The 19,646-nt window shown below is 44.8% G+C and overlaps 1 protein-coding gene across 2 annotated transcripts in view; it reads left to right on the top strand.

Annotated features, from left to right (window-relative positions):
• The window catches only part of TOM1L2 (target of myb1 like 2 membrane trafficking protein), a 57,114-nt gene that overhangs the window by 32,131 nt on the left and 5,337 nt on the right, over window positions 1–19,646 (top strand). The window contains exons 9-14 of one of the 2 annotated variants that reach the window (XM_082292328.1): window positions 1,328–1,376; window positions 2,448–2,571; window positions 3,382–3,499; window positions 5,723–5,798; window positions 16,587–16,646; window positions 19,190–19,226. In XM_082292328.1, coding sequence (XP_082148454.1) covers window positions 1,328–1,376; window positions 2,448–2,571; window positions 3,382–3,499; window positions 5,723–5,798; window positions 16,587–16,646; window positions 19,190–19,226 — 464 coding nt within the window. The remainder of the gene's footprint in view (window positions 1–1,327; window positions 1,377–2,447; window positions 2,572–3,381; window positions 3,500–5,722; window positions 5,799–16,586; window positions 16,647–19,189; window positions 19,227–19,646) is intronic. The other variant, XM_082292329.1, reaches the window with a different exon arrangement.

Genomic DNA, 19,646 nt, shown 5'->3' with positions numbered 1-19,646 from the left:
CATCCATCATGCTGATTTCTAGCACAGGGACCAAGCTCTGTCAGTGACTCAAGCAGCAGCTCTGGCCTTCGCTGTGAAGCCTTGGGATGTAAATGAACAGAAGCCTTTTGGTGAGAAATGAGGTGGGAGGTGTCTTAGGTTTCCAGCAAAGGGAGTTGGATTTCCAGTAATAGCAAACACCCACAGTTTCCTAAAATTGAAATTTGGGCCTGAATTTGGTTTTGCTGCCTTTTAAGTCTGCATTTTCCTCTGTTACATTAAGAAAACAGTTTGCTTGACATTCCCTGATGTATTTTGTCCATCTGGGAGAAACCCCAGAGGATTATATGAATATTATGGGCTTTTTGCTGGAAAGAGGTTACCTCTGAAACTACTTCGAAAAATTCGAACCTCCAAGAAATCATGGTGCTTTTCTATGGTGAGGAAGGAGATCAGACTGGCCTCAGACAGGTGATGGGAGCAGGCAGTTCCCCTGCTGTTTTTGAGTTCATAGAATCACAGAATGATTTGTGTTGGAAGGGACCTCAAAACTCATCTAATCCCATCCCCCTGCCGTGGGTGGGGACACCTTCCACTAGACCAGGTTGCTCAAAGCTCCATTCAGCCTAGCCTTGAAGACTTTTGTGAAAGCTGGGTTTAGGTTTGTGGCCCCAGATGCACCAAGTAGAGAAGAGACCAGAACTTGACTAGCCAGACTTCTTCCCCTTAGAAGTATGAAGGTTTTATCCAACATCATTACTTTTCCTTCTTGGACAGTACCAACCTATTTGAGCATAGGCTCTGACCATCTTTGAGTCGACTCAGGATGTTTTAAGCAGTGAATCTGCTGTTCATTGTCCCTCATGCCACGTGTGCCTGGGTTGGGTTGTGCCACACACATATGGCTCCTCATTTACATTATTGCAGCAAGAGGGAGCTGGTAAGTGGGAGTGAGAGGAGCTTCGGTGCTTGGCTTGTTGAGCTGTGAGCATCAATCTTGCTGCAGTTCCTCCTGTCCCTTGGCTCACACAACAGTCTGTCACAAAGCACTTAATGATTAAAAAAACCCCCGAACCAAAAGACAAATCCTACAGTGTTTTTCAGGCATGTTTGTGCTGCAAGATCAGATTAGTCAATTTAAAATCCACCTTTGCCAAGAATGCAACTTCTCAGCAATCCTCCCTCTGAACGGCCTGGAGTTAAAGCTTTCAGGCTTCCCTTTTGAACCAGAGGAAACTAAATTCAGTGGCAAGCATGTCATGGCTTGGTTATTAACTCATGGTTTTATTGTTTGTTGGTGGCTTTAATAATCCATCTTGGTTTTTGGTTTGGTTTTTTTTCCAAACAGATTTGAACGATACAGATCGGGACGCTCAACACAGAACGCCAGCAATGGAGTAAGTACCTTACTCCATTTATTCTCTCAGCAGCTGCACCATACCAGCTGTAGTACTATCAGTAGTATCACACCTTTTACCTGTCCAGCCCTGTGTCCTGCCTGGCTATGGCAGATGCCAGGAAAAGTAAGAATGTGGCAAATCCCAAGGGACAACTTTTAGCTCAGGAAGTCACTTCACACTAAAACATCTCTGTGTTTACAATCCTTGATGGGTTTTCATTCCTCTATTAACTTTTTTGATTGCTTTTGAGTCCGTGTGGACTTTAGGAGTTCACAATGTCCTTAAGCAATAAGTTCCACAGTTTCACTATACATTTTTACATATTTATTTTGCATTTATATATAACAAATATTTTGTTTACATTTGATCAAGTCACTTAATGATTTTTGTTTGCTTCACCTAATATTTCTTCCCTGTGTCTTAAAATACCACTGTTCAGGTTAATTTTCTTCATGCCATTCATAATTTTAGGAACCACTCTCATCTCCTATTTAAGCAGCCCCTTTCCCAGCTGAAGAGTTCTAATTATTCTTTAAATGAAAGCTCTTCTGTAGTTGTTTTATAGCGTTCAAGGTCTGAGTTCATGATGAATCTGTACTTCTATTACATTTTCTGTTCTGCATTCATAGCCATTTCCTCTGTTTGCTTTACCACTTCTGCTGCAGTGTGATGCAAACTTCAGCAAAGACTCTGCATTGACACTTCAGTCACAACAAAGAAGTTTTGTTTCGGAAAACAGTTTATACCTAATGTGGAAAATTGGTAGGAGAATCAGTTTGGCTTAGCTCTGATGTTGGTCTGATGTTAAACACATTAGTTGAATCTGAAAAGATGTAGATGACCTCCAGGAGAGTTTCCTGCTGTGCTGAAGAGTCAAACTGAGGGTTTATTGGTGGCTGACCTTTTTTATTCTGCACTCATCACTGTATTATCCAAGAAACTGGTCCATTTAGCAGCATGCAAGAGAGAACTTTATTGGAAGCACCCATTATTTTGTGATATTTAGTGTTGTACTGCAAGAAGAAATTTCTGGCATGTGTAACTTCTGTGTTTCTTGTGTCATGACAGGTACTGAATGAGGTGACAGAAGATAATTTAATAGATTTGGGTCCTGGCTCTCCAGCTGTAGTGAGCCCAATGGTTGGAAACTCAGCACCTCCATCTTCACTTTCTTCACAGCTTGCAGGGCTTGGTGAGTGCCTGATCTAGATTATGCTCTTCACTACCTATTAATGTTGCCATGTGGCCTCTGAAAGGTCTGGGTACGTGGCTTGCAGGAGGATTAGAAGGCATTCCCACTCCCTGCACTTTGGCAATGTGCAGTTGAGAACCAGCCTGGCACAACCAGCCTGGCACAAAGGGAGGGATTTATTAATCAGAGGGAAGACTGATGGAAAGGGTGCAGGTTGTTGTTCATGGCAGAACTTGTACTACTACTTTTATTTCTGCTTAGTTACAGTTTTCTGTGAAATCAGCCCGGTGAATGTTCTTGATTTCCCTTCTACAAATAATATTTGAAACCTTTGGGTGAAAGGTTTTATGAATCTTTTAGGTGGTTTACATTAAATCAAACCAAAGATTGTGTGATTGGATCATTGCATTTGACTGAAGGTTCTCTGCCTCTTTCAGCAATGCACCAATACCACATCCCTTCATTTGAAAGTGTTTGTTTCACAGTCAGTAACTGAGAGAAAACATTGTGGAGAAACTACTGTCCATGCCCAAAATTTTGGACTGCTAGTGACTAGTAAATATCTCAGGATATTAGCAGCAAGTACACACCAATTCCCAAATGCTGGCTTTTTGACGAGGACCACTTATGGAGTGGTGCTTCCAGGATGAATTAGACAATCTCGACATTTTTCTTTTAAGAACTCATGATTAGCATCCTCCAGCCTTTTTTGAAGAAAACTGTCCTCAGTGCTGCAGCTGTTAATGAGGATGGTGTTTACATATGGTTTGTTATTTCATTGGTTCACTTTTTTTTCTCCTCTGGTTGCAGACTTGGGCACAAACAGCGTCAGTGGCACACTCAGCTCCCTCCAGCACAGTAATCCTCGTGATGACTTTGACATGTTTGCACAGACAAGAGGCAGCTCCTTGGCTGAGCAGCGAAAGAAGTAAGTTGGAGTTTGTCTTTAGCACTGAGTCACGGCACTGCTGTTATCTGAGGGCATAAATCTGAAACTTCTGACTTCAGACTTAAAAAGTAGTTTTGGTGTATGTTTTGGTGCTTTTAATCCAATCCTTATCCTTTTGGTTGTTATTAATATGAGCAAGTGGAGAAGTTCCTGCTGCTGGACAGAGTAGACTGGATGGGTACAGACTGTCTTAGTTAATGAGCTCACTGGAAACTTGGAAGCGTGCTTGCCTTTACTTCTGCCTTCTCCTAAAGGCTTGTCATCCCATCCACCCATGTTTGAGATATAGGAACAGAAGGGTCCTTCACCTGAAGGTCATGGATGTACTTTGGTGACTGAATTACTGTCATCAAAAGCTTGGAAACAGAATTACCATCCAGTTAACCCTTCTTTTGGCCCCAGTCAGACTCTCACAGGCTGTCAAGGCACTGTAGCTTGCCTGGCTCCATGCTACCCCAAATTTGTTTATATGCATAGGACTTGCATCTATAGAGCTGCAAATCTGGCACTTTCAAGGGCATTTAACAGGTCAAATTATTTTAATGTAAAATAAGTCTGTGCACTTATTAGAAATCCTCTGATCCCTGTCAAGTGATATTCAGTAAAAGACACACTCAGGTATTTTTCTTTCATATATTTTTTCTTGCTTCCTGGCTTCAGATTTTAGAGGAAGTAGTGGCTACCAGCAGTCAGAACATCATCAATATCTTGTCTTAAGCTAAGAAATGCTGTTAAATAGTCTATCAAAAATTTAGAAAACTTGAGCCTACAAATTTATTGGGCTCTTGTATTTGCAGTTATCAATATAGCTATTGGTACTGTCTCAGCTGTGGTATCAGTGCTGAGAAGAAATGCTCTAATGTAGAGGGATATGCCACCACTGGAGATTTTGGGCTGGGAGCCTTAATGTAGAGTTAGAAAGGAGATACATTGCAGGAGAGATCTAATCAAGGTCCCTCTGTCTCTTGTGCTAAATGAAGCACAAAACTACTCTTCCCACACTGTACCTAATGGAACAAGGAGCACCGATCATCCATGATTTCACAAGGGAGGATTGTTCTATCTTCCTTGGATTGTGCACGGTATAAATGAAGCAGCAGGGAGGAGGAAAGGCATGAGTGTGACTTGCTGTGGTGTGTAGGTGACAGCTCTGGGTGTGAGAGCTCTGGGTGCTGTGCTCACAGCTTGGGAGAAGCCAGCACGAGGAGGAGAGGGGGCTCCCCCTGCTCAGCCAGGCAGCCCCTCCCAGGAGCTGATTTATGGGCACGTGTTTGTGTCTGCTGCAGCTCATGGTTCACCACTGTGCTCTGAGAGATGAAGCTGCTGCCTCTGTCACCTGACTGCTACATGTCCCTTTTGCATTGCAGTTTAAGAAGCTTTTAACAGCTCTGTAAATAGTGCATTTCTTTCTCTGCTTCACTGCAGTTGCATAATTTCATCTCTCTTCGAGTCTCGCTCTGCCTCCCCCCATACACACATCAAGGTCAGGCTTCCAGATGTCATCTCCAAATCTTTGTTAAACATAATCTGCAATCAGGCCTCTTTTCACAGTTCCCCCGCTTGCTCTTGGACATGCTTAGTGTGCCTCATGACCTGTTTGCCTGCCTTACATAATGCTGATCTTACTCTTACTTGCTTCAAGGTGCTTTCCAAAATTGATGGGTGGCCTTTGTACATAGCACACTCCACTTCTTGGGGTACAGACAGCACCCTCCAAGTCTTGTTATGAAAAGGAATGTGCTTTCTGGTTTCCAGGGGAGTAAATCGGGGTGTCCAGAGTATTGCTCTCCTATTAAGAAAGCCTGGAAAAGAGAAGGGATTGGAGTGACCCAATTCCTAAAACCTGAAGGGAGCCTACAAAAAAGATGAAGAGAGACTATTTACAAGGGTCTGGAATGACAGGACAAGGGGGAATGGTTTCAAACTGTGAGAGAGTAGGTTTAGATTGACTATTGGGAAGAAATTCTTCCTTGTGAGGGTGGTGAAGCACTGGTACAGGTTGCCCAGAGAAGTTGTGGCTGCTCCATCTCTAGAAGTGTCCAAGGCCAGATTGGATGGGGCTTGGAGCAACCTGGTCTAGTGGGGTGAAACAAGATGATCTTTTAAGGTACCTTCCAACCCAGGCCTTCCTATGATTCCATGATTGCTCATGGGTGACTGCTGGACTTCCTTCTAGTTCTGTGGTTTGTTCCTTTCTTTCAGCGTGACGTACGAGGATCCACAGGCTGTCAAAGGACTGGCGTCTGCCCTGGATGTTCGGAAACAGAACACGGGAGGGGTAGGTCACGGCTCTGTGTTTGTTATCCGCGTAGAATCCAAGCTGTAGGCGGCTGCTTTGACTGAGCGTCTCATTCTGTATTCCAGCAACGTGGTAGTAATGGCTATTTTGAAATTGATATCTGAGAACAAGTACTTGCTCAGTAATGATCTCTAAAGAGATGCTGCTGAGCACTCCCGTCTAAAAGATTTCAGAATCATAGTGGGTAAATTCTCCTGTGTCCTTGCAGCTTGCCTGGGGAGTCCAGCTCTTTGGCTGGAATCACTACTGAGAAGAATTACATGGGGAATGTCCTGGAACACTGGTGTGCATTGGCTTGGTTTGGTTTTGCTTATGAAAGTCTTAATCTACTAGATGTTGCTCCAAGTGCATGGATACACGAGTGAGTTACAGGGAGAGAAATGATGCAGACTTGTAATGCTTCACATTTTTTGCCATAACTGCCCTTGCATGCAGCCTGTTCTGTCTGCCCAGGGCAGGCTCCTGCTCTTTGTGTGGGCAGGAGAGCCCCATGTGCTGTCACCTCGCAGCAGCTGACACTAAAAACACGGGTGAGAGAGCTTGGCCAGCTTTGTCTGCATCCCCCAGTGAAGGCAGAAGTGAAGGAGCTTTCAGATCATCCCTCGACCCCTTTCTACTACTCTGCTTTTTAAAACTGTGCTGCTCTTTTGTACGCAGCTGTAAGTTTTTAGAGGACAGAGCAAGTTCAGAGCCTTTTCCAGCCCAATTTTGGGCTGTGATGACCACTAGGGAGCACGGCAGAGCCAGCATAGCATGGGAGAGCCAATGCAGCGTGCACATGCCTCTCACCGGGGAGAATTGCCTCCCCATGCCTTGGCTGATCCCGCCCTGGTTCTTTCATGACATGAAGTGGGAGTGCTCTGGGCAGCTGGCATGCCTGGCAGCTTGTGCTCCAAGCCAGGGAGAATTTGTGTTGGGAGCCAGCTGGGGTCAGATCACAGCTGCCTGCCTGCTCGGGCCATCGTTCAGTGGAAACAGGGCCTCAGCTCTTACAGAGCATTCCCCACCTACCTGCTTCTTCCTGTCCCTGTCCTCCTGCACGAAGGGTAATTTATAACCCAGGTCAGCCTCATAACCTACTGGAGCTCAGCCCCACAAAAACTCATGGCACTAGTAGTGAGGGAAAAGGGGAAGCATGAGGAGGCAGGGGCAGAATTATTCCTTCACAGGAATTCCTGAATTCAGTGGGACATCCCAAACCCCCAGTATCACTGAGCTGTTATTAGCAGGACCTGGGGAAGGATTTGAGATTCTGCTCTTTGTTCCTGGCTAACCAAATGCAAGGAGCTTGCATTTAGCTGGTCAAGGGGGCTGTATTCCCCCCAGTGGCCTTGGGGTCATGTCCTTATTTATTAACACTTTTGTTCCCAGCCAGTTCTGCTTTAGGCACCAGCACAACATGTCATTCACACCAGCAGAGCTGCTGCTCTGCCCCAAGTGTTGTCAGTTCAAAGGGCTGTGGCTAAGTTCATCTGAGGGTCAAAGTTTTTTGGGGCAAATGCCTTATGGGTTGTGGAACTTGGGGCTCTGAGGTGTTGTTGAGACTTTCAGCCTCTTTTCAAAGGTCCCGGAGACTTATAGTGTGATCAGAAGAGCTTGTTTTGAAATGCAGTCACTCTGCAATTGTAAACACTTTTTCTCAACTGTTGTGAGGCTTGTGGATGTCTCTTCTTAAAGGAAATAAAAATTAAACTCTCCTAAAGTTACCAGTCCCAGCATGTGTAGCAGAAACCTGGCAGTGCTCAGTAAATGAAAAGACAGGCTTTAATTTGGTTAGAGCTAATTTAAGAACAGTTCTAGGGAGGAGCCAAAAGCTTTGCAACACATTCTTCACACGTCTCGTTCCAGCACAGTTGTCCAGTGGTAGAATTCAGCACATCCGACGTTTCTAATGTAGTCATTCTCGGAATGGTCTGCAGAGAGGAGGCTGATCACGTGGTATTAGCTGTCTTTTAATGTGATTTAGCAGCTGGAAACAAGATGAGCTAAAAATACACTGTTTTCTTAATATTGCTTTTCCATGTTGGGAATTGCTTTTGTTGCCACAGAGTTGTTGCATGATCACAACTGGGAGGAGAGGTGTCCAAGAAACAATTCTCTGGTGTTACACAGAGAGTAGATGAAATTGGAATGATTTCCCTTTTTTTTTTTTTCCTCAGGAAATGAGACATAAAAGATTGCAGCTGATTCTCCATTACCTGTGTTAATGGGGACAGGAGAGGTGTCCCATGTGTGCAGGTGTCTGGGTGATGTACATAACACACCAGTGGCTCTCTGCTGAGCTCCCCCAGTTCTGGGCTGGAGCCACTGCGCTCTGCCAAGCCTGGGCAAGCCCCTCCAGAGCTGGAGATGACTCTGCATCCCACCCTGGCTCAGGGAGGAGATGCTGAAGGACAAGAAACTATCTTAGAGTGTTTGTGGTGCTGTGCCATGCAGTCTGCAGCCTGCTCAGGGGAGCTGGATGCATCAGCAGTCCTTTAACCTCTGCGCTTTTCAGGAGGGGCAGTTTGAAAGGCTGCCAGGACACTGCAGCAAACTGCCCTGACTTCCCCTCCACTCAACACCATTGCAGAGCTGCTGTGCTGTTAGTGTGGGGCACAGTCTGTCTGCTGAGGTCAAGGACATGAGCACGGTGGGCTGCAGCCCACAGCTTCATAAACAAGGGGGACTCCACGGAGTGTGACACAAGAGTTGCCAGTGCAGTCTGACTGACTGCAGTAGCTTGTACAGCCTCACTTTTCCTTCTTCTAAGAAGATGACAAACATCAGCCTCACTACTAGCCAGTGTTTGGGTCACTTTATTATTATTTTTATTTTTAAGGGCATCATGGAAGCAGTGCTAAAAGGCTGTGAACTGCCAGTAGGAAGTGCAGAACTGGGGGTGAGCTCTGTCCCCCCATGGACAGAGCTGACAGGCAGAGGGGGACACAGCTGCTGCCAGAAGCTACTATAGGCAACTCTGTGTGTATGTGTGTGCCTGTGTATGTGAAGTTTTTAACTGTTTTATTACTTTATCATGGGTTGTTGCTGTGGTTTCTCTCTTTATGGACCTTTCTGTTCTCAACACAGAGGAGAGGTAAAGTTGGGAACTCAGACATGGAGCCCATAGACAAGTGGCTAATTACACAAGGAATGGTGAGGACTTCACCAGTGAAGCGATTCCTACTGCCCACCCCAGTCCCTGACCTAGAATAACCATCCTCCGTTCACCTCTCGTCCTGCCCTATTGAACCGCTTGAAATCGGACAGTACAAGGAGTTAATGTCCCACCTACATCATTACCCGGGGCAAAGGGAAAGATTTGCACCAATTTCTGGTTTATATAGCACAAAGACCTGTAAACAACTGAATCATTTGTAGGATCCCACGTCACCTTCAGAAGAGGCCTGGGGATCCAATTGGTTCCTTCTACTGTCTTGATTTATTTATTGCAGTATCCACTTTTCGAGGGATAAACACAAGTCTCATGGATCTTATTCATAAAGAGGACACTTGCTATCTGTCTTTAAAGGAGCCTTTTCTGGTAGTGCTTAGCTTCATGGTCTGGAATAAACATAGGGAAGTTGTAGGATCATATGTAGTTGAATCAAGTAATGTAGTGATAGTTCTTTATGCAAGGAAGGGAATGGGAGAACTGCTACCCAGACTGACATCTTCAACCCCACTGGCATTAGGAATCAGACTCAAAAAGGTACAATAGTGTTTCTGGCTTTAAGAATTTAATTCCTGTGTCTGGTGATGCCAGTGCCTTGATAAAATCAGGCTTCTGAAGATCACTGAACCTGTGCACATTCTGACCTTGTTTGAAGTTGTTCTTCATCAATGTGCTTGCAGAGAGAAGTTCAAAGCCTGCTTTAGGTGCAGAAGCCAGAGAAAGGGAAAAAATAGCCTCAGCTATGCCTTAAAGCCAAGTTTTAAGATCATTTTTTTTGGGCAATGTAATCCATCACTTTAAGTGTTTGAGATTAGTACCAATAATGTGACCTAACTGTAGAAAATCCTCCCGAGACAGTCCTGGCTGCAGCTGAGTTCAGAGAGGTGCAGGGAGAATTCCATTTGCTCTGGGGTGTGCTGGCAGTGCAGCACGTGGGGCCAGGCACCAGAAAGCCCGTGGAACAGGAATGTCTCACTCCAGGGAGAGCCCTGAATGTCCCAGACTAAGCTGCACCATGCTTAAAAAGAGAAACAACCCAGAAAGTTTAAAGTTCAGAAAATCCAGGTCATGCAATATCTACTCTGTTAAACACTTGCATTTATTCTTCTGGATTTATGGCTAATCCAGATTATTTCTCAGGGTCATCTTGGAAATTTGGCAGAAGTTTGCATGGCTGGTGCACACACAGTGATGGGACAGGTGTTGTATCTGCCTGCCCATGCAAGCACACAAAAGCAGTTCCATGCCTGCTCTCACATGTGGGTAAGTCCACTGTGGGTACCTGTCCCTGGGAGCCAGAGTGTCATTTTGGTGCTGTCAAACACCCACAGCTCACAAGATGAGAATGAAAAGCTGTAAAATGAGCAGCAGTATCAGTTTTGCCTCTGATACTGTTGACTGTGGCTCACAGAGGCTCTCGCTGTTCGGTGGCTCTGTTGCAGCCAGGGATGTGCTGTGCCACTGTTAGATGTTCATCTATAATGAATAATCCAGTGATTGAGTTAGTTCCTCTTCTTTGCCTTTCCACTGTTTACAAGAGCGGGGAAGCATGAAATCGGCACCCCTGCTGTTCACACCACTCACACCACTGCTTTATTAAAAAAGCAAACAGCATATTCCTTCATTGGCTTGTGGTTATTCAGTCTGGAAAAAGGATACTGCAGCATTCATGGAGGCATATGGCTTTGGGGAGGGAAGGGGGCCAGTCACTGCTCTTACAAGCCTGTCACCTTGTTTGTATGCTAAACATGAGAGAGAAATACCTAAAATAAAACTAAACTAATCATTAACTCCGTTTCTCTCTTAACTGGCTGTAGTTCTTAACAGTATTTATTAATATGACCTGTAGCATTTACAGTGCCAGTGGATAACTAGGATCCCAGGTATGAACTTGATTTGCCCACTCTGTGGGGTACTTTTTATACTTTGAGGAGGAGGAAAGAGGGGTGAGCTGACACTGCTGTTCCCTGTGCCTGTACAACACTGAGACCACTCAAAGGGAATTCTCCACCTGCCAGAGTGGTTCTCACATCCCTCATGACCTGACGTTGTTCTGTCCAAACTGTGATACATTTCAGCTTTGGGTTGAGTCCTTCCCACTCCATTTCTGTGCATCCCAGTTCACCACACACCTTTGCAGTCTCTGTCTCTCCTCTCCCAGTGAATTTGGCAGTGTTGTTCTTGTTTCAAGTTAACCTGGGGCTCAGTTCTGCCATCGAGGTGATGCCAGGACCATGGAAACAGACACAAGCCACACCTTTATCCATCCCAGCACTACCTACAAAAATAAAGTAGACAAAATGATATTGGCAGAAAATGTTTCTGGTATTTATATGACTGAGGGATGGGAGGTGAGCTGTTCCAGTGACAGATCTGTCTGCAGTTTGAGGTCAGGGTGTTGCCATGCAGGTCTCACACAGGGCTCCGTATCAGCAGCAATTAGGCAGAGACTTTACCACAAAGCCATGTTTTAGTGCAGCTAGTCTCAGTTCCCTTCTCATGAGATTGGACAGCTATTGAGATTTGCATTAATATATTCCTTAGAATAATCTGTCAACCCACTCACATGCCAAATGGGTTATTTGTTCTGAAAGTGAGAAGTAGGTGTTGCTTAAGCCACCACATCAGGACATTAATTGGGACAGTGGCAGGGGAAGGATGAAACTGAACCAGAATTCACAGAAAGTTATATGAGCACCACTCAGCATTCTGCCTTGACCGCCAGCAGCATGCCTGGTTAGAGAAGAGAGCCCTCTTTGTAGGGAAGATAGGTGAGCAAAGATGAAAGGAAACCTCTGTTAATTAGTAACCAAGTGGGATGCCGCTATGTGTACCTTCAAGAGAGAGATAGGATCTGAGCTGTGGAAATTATTTGGGTAACATGAGACTGTTGAATAACATCATCTACTTGGAGACTGAAGTGCTTGAACTGTGGATAAGCCCAAAAATAGACACATGAAGATCTCATTTCTTCTGTGTGGTGGAACCCCTCTCCCTGTTGAAGGCAAGCAGGGGTTTTCACTTAGCTGAAGACCGTGGGGATCTCTTTACCTTCCCAGCCGCAGTGTTTTTCAGAGCACTGTGCAAGGACAACCCAATCCCCCATGTCAGTGAGGGCTGGCACTGTCTGGACACGCCGGTCAGATCCAGATGGGCTGATTGTTGTACGGGCACAACAGGCTCTGCTGGGGAACGTGCTGCACCCGAGCTCTTCTCTGGCGCGGCCGTGCAATGCGTAATGATTACCAGTAATCAAGGAGTTAATTTAATCCTTACATGTAAAGTCAAGCGTGTTCTAATATTGAGGCCAAGCAGCTATTTCAAGATCACAACAGCTTTAAATAGATGGTTAGGCTGTAGTAGTAAGCTGGAGTAGCCTACTAGTGTGCTCCTAGTGCTGCTGTAGGAATGACAGACCTCTACTACTGCTAACCAACGAGGAGGAGTGAGTAGCAACTAACCAAGGACTGGTGTCAGCTTTGTTAAACATCTAAAAAGAAGTGGAATTAACTAAGCTATTACAAGGCAGTAGTCTAGCAACAATTAGCATAAACCTTGTTAAACATTTTAAGAACATTAATGAGCTCACCTAGAGACCTGAATTGTCATTTCATACCTGCTTCTTTTCCAGTGGGATCATTTTTAATAGAAATAAAATGTGATAATAATAACCTTAAACTGTCTTTTTAAGGGTAGAATATTGGATTTTATGACTTCTGAGGAAATATATTGGCAATACTCTTTGGCTTTTGATTGCTAGTGAGAACATCAACACAATCTAACTTAGATAAGTAGGAACTTGAATTCCAGGTTCCTGTGGGTTTTGTGGGATTGAACACAGACTTTTGTTCTCCCAGCCCTCCTTTTCCATTTCCCTTTCAGGACTGTTGAGATGATCCCTTTTGTAGGATTTTCCAATGACTAAATAAAAAAAGGAATTTAAACAATCAGCCCAACTTTTAATTAAAGCCAGTTACTTAAAGTACCCAAAAATATTTTGTGACTTGATTTCCATTTACTTTGAGTATAGACTTAAAAAAAAAAAAAAAATCATAGTATCTTTATACAAACAGCTGTTGCAGCCAGCACTGACTATCTGGGGAGCTTTCTTGCCAAGACTGAGAGTTTCACTAGACCATGGAAGTTTGCATAATCAAAGTATTAACAAGACAGTGTCCCATTCCAGAGTTTTTTCCGTGTAGTCTGTGGCTGCCACTGCTGCTTGTTCCCAGAAACTGTTGTCTTTTTTAAATGTGTAAACTAGTTAATTTATTTTTACATTGCCTCTGTTGTGATTTAGGGATTAGTTATAACAAAATTCCCAGGCACATTTTTCAGTTTAGGGCTTCTGAAAGGGGAAGACTTGCCAAGTACCCAACTGACTGGCAAAAATTGAGCTTCTCTGTGTGGTCAGTTTAAAATGAAACATAAATGGTACAATGTTATCGTAAAAATAATATAAAACTTCCAGCTGCTCTCTGAAGAGTTTCCTCCCTCTTTATTCTTGAACAAATTAAACCTGACACATGTAACCCATGTTTTATGAGGAAATGGGGCTCAGAGTCTGAGGAAAGTAAACTGGAAGTTTGAGCATGGAAGGAGCAACAGATACAAACCCTCAGCACTTCTGTGGGTGTGCTGGGAGACAGGGGAAGCTTTTTAAAAGGTCAGTGCTGAATAGCAAACGGCTGACACACTCAGATGTTTATCTTACAGCTTTGTCTGCTTCTCTGCAAGAAGTGCTCTTGCACTTCTGAGGGCTTTGTTTGTTTGTTATAAGTAGCTCTAGCTGAAAGTGGAATTCCTTTTTTTGCTTTTTTTTTCTTTCTTTTCTTAAAATTCTTCCAAAGCACCACAGCATAAACTCTTGTGCTGCTGAGCTGTTCTTCGAGGACTTCTCCAAATTCAAGAGTCCTGTGATTCTCAGGAATTCAGTACTTGATCAGTCATCTGTCATGTTTTCAGGATAATCAAGATTTGAGCTGCTGTTCCTTCTAATACAGGGGCACAGTACTACCGTGCTTTTTATAACAGCTGCTCTTATATTCATAAAATCATAAAATTCTGGAATGGTTTGGGTTGGAAAAAAAGATCATCTCATTCCAACCCCCTGCCATGGGCAGGAGCACCTTCCATTATGCCAGGTTGCTCCAAGTCTGGTCCAGCCTGGCCTGGAACACTTCCAGAAATGGGACGGGCCACAGCTTCTCTGGCAACCTGTGCCAGGGCCTCCCCACCCTCACAGGGAGTAATTTATTCCTAATATCTAATCTAAATCTACCCTCTTTCATCTTAAAGCCATTCCCCCTTGTCCTACCACTTCAGGCCCTTGTCCGAAATTCCTTTCCAGCTTTCTTGGAGCCCCTCAAGGGATTGTGTTCCTGTGAATTTTATTCACAGAAAAGGAAAAATAAACCAGCTATTTTCCTCCTCCCTTCCATGCCCACTTCCTTATCCTTAGAGAAACATAAGCACCTCTCTGAGCTGCAAACCAGCCAACAGCTCCGAGGCTGCACCTTCCACAGTGTTACCTACTGCATGCAGGTGAAGCAACACAGGAGAGAGGCAGCAGTGCAACTTCTGCAGTAGGTTTTAGGTTGCTGTAGGCTGAATAAATTAATTATATCACTGAAGCCAATATTTTATAAAGCTGTTAAACCAAGGAGACAGTTCTACAAGATGCAACTTGTCCTTGGGAAGGAATGTGTTGGAAGATGCTTAGAGCTCTTCTCTTGTCAGTGGCTCTCTGGGCCAGCTTGCAGCAGCTTCAGCTCACTGTGATAGCATTGTGTGTGCATGATTCAGGAAATCAGAAAGGGGCAATTATCCTAAATCTGGTCCATTCCAAAGGAAACTGCAGGAATTTATTTTCGGTTTGGGATCTTTATGAATTCGCTGGAAGCAAGATGACACCTTGTACCTCTGACCCCAGGAAATGTCACTTTGTCCAGCAACCTGTCAAGTCAGAGCCCAGCCACCTTCCTGGTGCTGCTCTTTGGGGGAGGTGCTTTGGATTGAGTTCTGGATTTCCAGTTCTTTGACACGACTAACCCACTTTAGCAGGCCTCCCCTCAAGCAAGGGCTTAACTGGCCTCCTCAGTACAAGGGACCACTTGATTCTGTGAAAAAATTCCTGAGGAGCTTTACTAAACAGCCTCAGTCTCTGGGATCCAGCATCTGTCTCTCTTCCTCTGCTAGAGCTGCCTGAGAAATCTACATCTCCCAAGAAATGCACCTGCAGAGCCCCTTCCAGCTCTTCTTTTTGAATCACAGAGTCATTAATGTTGGAAAAGACTTCCAAGATCATCAAGTCCAACAATTAACCAAGCACTGCCAAGGCCACAACTAAGCCATGTCCTTAAGCACCACATCCACAGGTTTTTTTATCACTTCCAGGGAGGGCAATTCCTGTGAGAGGTTTCAGGCAAAGCTGTGGAGAACCCCTGACACCTTTTCTGCCTAGGAGAGTCCCTCTAACAGTGCCAGGTCTCCTGCCTGCCAGCCCCACTGCTCAGCTGCCGTGCCCTGGCCTGGAACTCACGTGTCTGACATTGTTTTCCAACTATTTTTGAGGCTGTCCTTACCTGGATCTATTGTGGTGTTTTCCTCTTTATGTCAGTAGGCCTCTGTTGTATTTAAGCAGTGTAGTTAAGTCAGGAAATTCTACACCTAATACTCAATAATTTCCCTTTGCTGACCCAGTTACCCTTCGCACTGTGTGAAATCGCTGCCCTTCAGCTGCCTCTGCGCTGCCCATTGCAGTCACACCGGTATCGTGACCAGTTCCACTGCAGGGGCAGAGGCAAAACCTTCCATGCTTGGGTGTTAAACTGCTCTGGAGCCTGACCTGCTCTGGAGAGCCCTGCTGCAGCTCTGGTACTGTGCTCTCCTCCTCTGCCCCATCCTCCTCCTCCTTCACCTTTGAGACTCTGCACTTTGCACTGCCACATGTTGGGCTCTGCTGCTGAGGGTCACCTTTGGCAGAGGAGTGGGAACTGGGAGCTGGGAGAGTTTTGCCTTAAACCCTTGTGCCAAGGCTTGCCAGGGCTCGGTGGTGTGGTGGGAGGAGGATCTGGGAGGAAGCATGACTGTACCCTGGGCTCTGGCTTCTCCACCTGTGGGGAAAACCAAATTGTTTTCATAGGAGTGTTGCCTGAAGACTTTGAGACCCTCTTTCTTCTAACCCTTCACTGTGGCTAATATCCATTTAAAAAACCAAAAAGGTGTAAATTTAACATTTCAAAACCTTACTGATATCCAGTATTCTACCCTTAAAAGCATTTCACGATCAAGATTAGAATCATCAGTCCATTTGATGGTTTTAATATGTGGTCGAGAAGTTACTCGTCTTATGCTGGCATCCAGTCACGTCATTCCCCATAATCTTTCTCTTGTTTTTTTTAGCCCTGTTGTTCATAATTTCCTTTCCAAGTTGTTTCCTTATTTGAAATGCCATTTATATTTTGTTGCCTTTTTTTTTCCAGCACATCTTACATCTTTGTTTTTGTTTTGTTTTTAATCTTATTTCTGGCGTTTTCCATCGCTCTGTGGCCATGATTGTGGATGTGTTTTGGTTTTTGCCTGCCTTGCTGTTCTCTCGCTGCACTCCTTAGATCCCTGTTGCACAGTCCTCTGTCATGGATGACATTGAGGAGTGGCTCAGTACCGACTTGGTGAGACTCTTTATATTTTCATTTTTCACTTGCACGGTTAACTTTCAATGCATTGCTGAGTTCCTGGTACTTCTCATAGCGGGAAGCAGTGAAACTTCCCAAGCAGAGAGATTGGTTCCCTTTGAAGGGAGTATCTAAGCAGGAGGAGTCAGGGTCACATTCAGCAATTCAATCAAAACACTTCTTTTCTGAGCTGTTTTATTTTCCCTTCTCCATGTGAGCATCACAGAATAGCATGTGTTCCAGAAAACGTGGGATTCTGGTCCCCAAACGGGGAAGCATTAAATACAGGCTGAATTTTTCTGCACCAGGCTTAAAGTCCATGTTTAAAGCTGCATTATTTAGACAGGATTTAAGTTCATGCTTATGTTGAGGCATGCTTTTAAGAGATGCTGGATCACGGCTTAGATTCCTTTCCAATCAAGATGTCTTTGTTAAACTGGCAGGCAATTTTGACATGTTTCATAATAGTAATAATAAAAATTTATAACAGTCTCTCTTCAGTGTTTATAACTTTCAGTTTCTCCTAAATTATGATTGTCTGGTAATTATTCAACAAACAAACAAACAAAAAGAACTAAAAGTAGCTTTGCCTTCACCATGGAGTTTGTTTTGCTGTCCCAAAACACATTTGGTTTAAGCAGGATACAACAAGTACACATTCATTCTGGTTTGGTTTTTTTCAGTGTAAGCATCTGACTCAAATCAATCAAGTGCATTTTGGGGGGTGGGTGCTGGGTTGTATTCACATGGTTCTTTTAAACATGGTTTTAGTAAACTGAACTTGCGCTCACCATATCCCCAAGGATCATCTCCTTCCATTCTTCCAGCTTCAGACAGAAAACTCCCAACTCTTTAGGGTCTCCCCCACCCCCTTCCTGCTGCCTGCTCAGCTCCCAGCTGGGAGCTGTGGGATTCAGGCTCCATTCCCCAGCTCTGGAAGCAGAGCTGCAGGCACGCTCTGGCACGTCAGCCCTGTGCTCTGGCACTGGAGAAGCTGGCTGTACGGGAAGGAAGAAAATTCTCCAGCTCTCCAAAGCTGCCTGAAGTGCTTAAACAGATTCTGGGTTCAGTGTTTGATTTTGGCAGACTGGCTGGCTGTGTCTGAAATGTCACTGAGTTCCAGCTGCAGGTAGGTTTGTCAGACCTCAGTACAGGAGTCATTTTCAAATTTAATTACAAACTGGTCTCATTTTGATGAAGAAATATGGTAAACGTAGCATGTCCACTCTGCTTAACCAATAAACTTTTGTCTTTGCCATTTAAATTAATTTAGAGGGAGAGAAGATCTGATGGAGAGATATGGAGGTAGCTCTGTGCATCTCTCATCCCCAGGACAGACTTGCTCAAAAGGAACAAAGCAGAGAAGTGTCCTGGAAATGCCTGAGCAAGCCTGGGGATGTCCCTGGCACCCCATCCCAACCCTATATTGCACCCTGTGTGCAGCAGAAAGATGCCTGTGAAAATTTGGACTGGATTTTTGTTTTTCACTCTGGGTCCCCACCCCCTTGTTTTGTTAACAGCTCATTTCAATTCTCTCCTTCCCAGGTGAGGAAGTTGCAGGTTAGGTTAGATAATTGTTATTTCCTTACCCTTTTTGGAGTACACTGGGACAAACAGCAGCTCTGCCTGTGAAGAGGCTGCTGTGTGAACATTTGGAAACCTCAGTGCAGTAGAAAGCCAGGAGATGCTCAGGCTCTAAAAGCCTTTGTGAGGCCAGTCAGTATGTTCCCACTGCTGGTAGAGAAGCCAGGTATAGACAAATACTTTACTTTTTCAAAGCAGGTTCAACATGAGATTTTCAACTAGTATTTTTACCCATCTTTAACATCCTGATAGATTGACAAGGATGCCTATCCCTGGACTTCTAATTTCATTATTTGAAATGCACATTGAAATTCACAAACTGGTGGAAATGCAGTGACCCTGTGTCATTCCCAGCTTTTGATTCTCATGGACAGACACTAACTGCTGTCAATATCTCTCATCCAGCTCACCCTGGTCTTGTCTTTGTGCGGAATGGACACAGGAAAGCTGCTATATTTTAGTATGAAACCTAAAATGAACTCTCACAGGAGGAATGTTGGCCCCAAACAATTTTGCACGTGTCCTTTGTCAGCTAAAACTGCATTTTACTTGAAGACACAATGCAAACCACAGTCCTGACTTTTTTAAGGACTGTGTGACAGAAAAGATGCCATCTGTGTGTGTGACTCACACAGCTCAGATTTGGACCAGAATTACTGTCTGAAGGGGAAACAGTGCTGGACTGACATTCAGATCCAACAGGGAAAGCTTAGCTATCCACCAGTAATCTTCAGAAGCACCTCAGTGCTCGTTCTCCTGCTCTGCAGCGCAGTGAAATGTCAGTCCCCTCTGGCCTCCTGATGTGGGAGCCCTGTGATTTCCCCAGGTCCCCCTGCTCCGATGGTTAATATGTGGAAACAAGTGGTGGAAACTGTCCAGTTGTATTAAAGGTGGAGGGGATGACAGAGAAGGGGAAGCACTGCCTGTGCTCACATGCCTTTTTGTTCCCATTGCAGAAAGGCAACGAACTGGAAGAAGGAGTGACCAGTGAAGGTAAGCAGAGATGCCCGTGGCTATGAGCCATTCTCAGGTTAGTGCTCAGATGGAATTTGCTCTGATCCCTGCTGAGATGCTGCCTTCTCCCAGCCTGATGTTCCCCAGCAAATGCTTCCATGCTCAGAAAGGCAGGAGGAGAGCATTTCACAGCAAAGGTTCATATTTATGGTGTGGGGAGCCCTCCTGGCTCTAAGTGCTTCCCTGCCATCTTCCTTGGCTGTGCTCTGTGTTTGTGCCAGCAGGAATGTGTCCCCAAGCTGCTTAGCCCTTTGGAATGATGTTTCCCTGGATCTGTCACAGCCGGTGGCATAGTGTGGGTTTGATTCCAGCTGCTGCCTGAGCTCGGGTGTCTCCAAGGACAGCTGTACCCTTTCCCGAGGAAGTCATGCTGTACCAGTATTTGTGCCTGCAAACACA

Source organism: Coloeus monedula, assembly GCF_965178545.1.
Source record: "Coloeus monedula genome assembly, chromosome: 16".
NCBI classification, from domain to species: Eukaryota; Metazoa; Chordata; class Aves; order Passeriformes; family Corvidae; genus Coloeus; species Coloeus monedula.
Note: the sequence above shows the minus strand (reverse complement) of the source record. Positions and strands in the feature narration are given on the sequence as shown.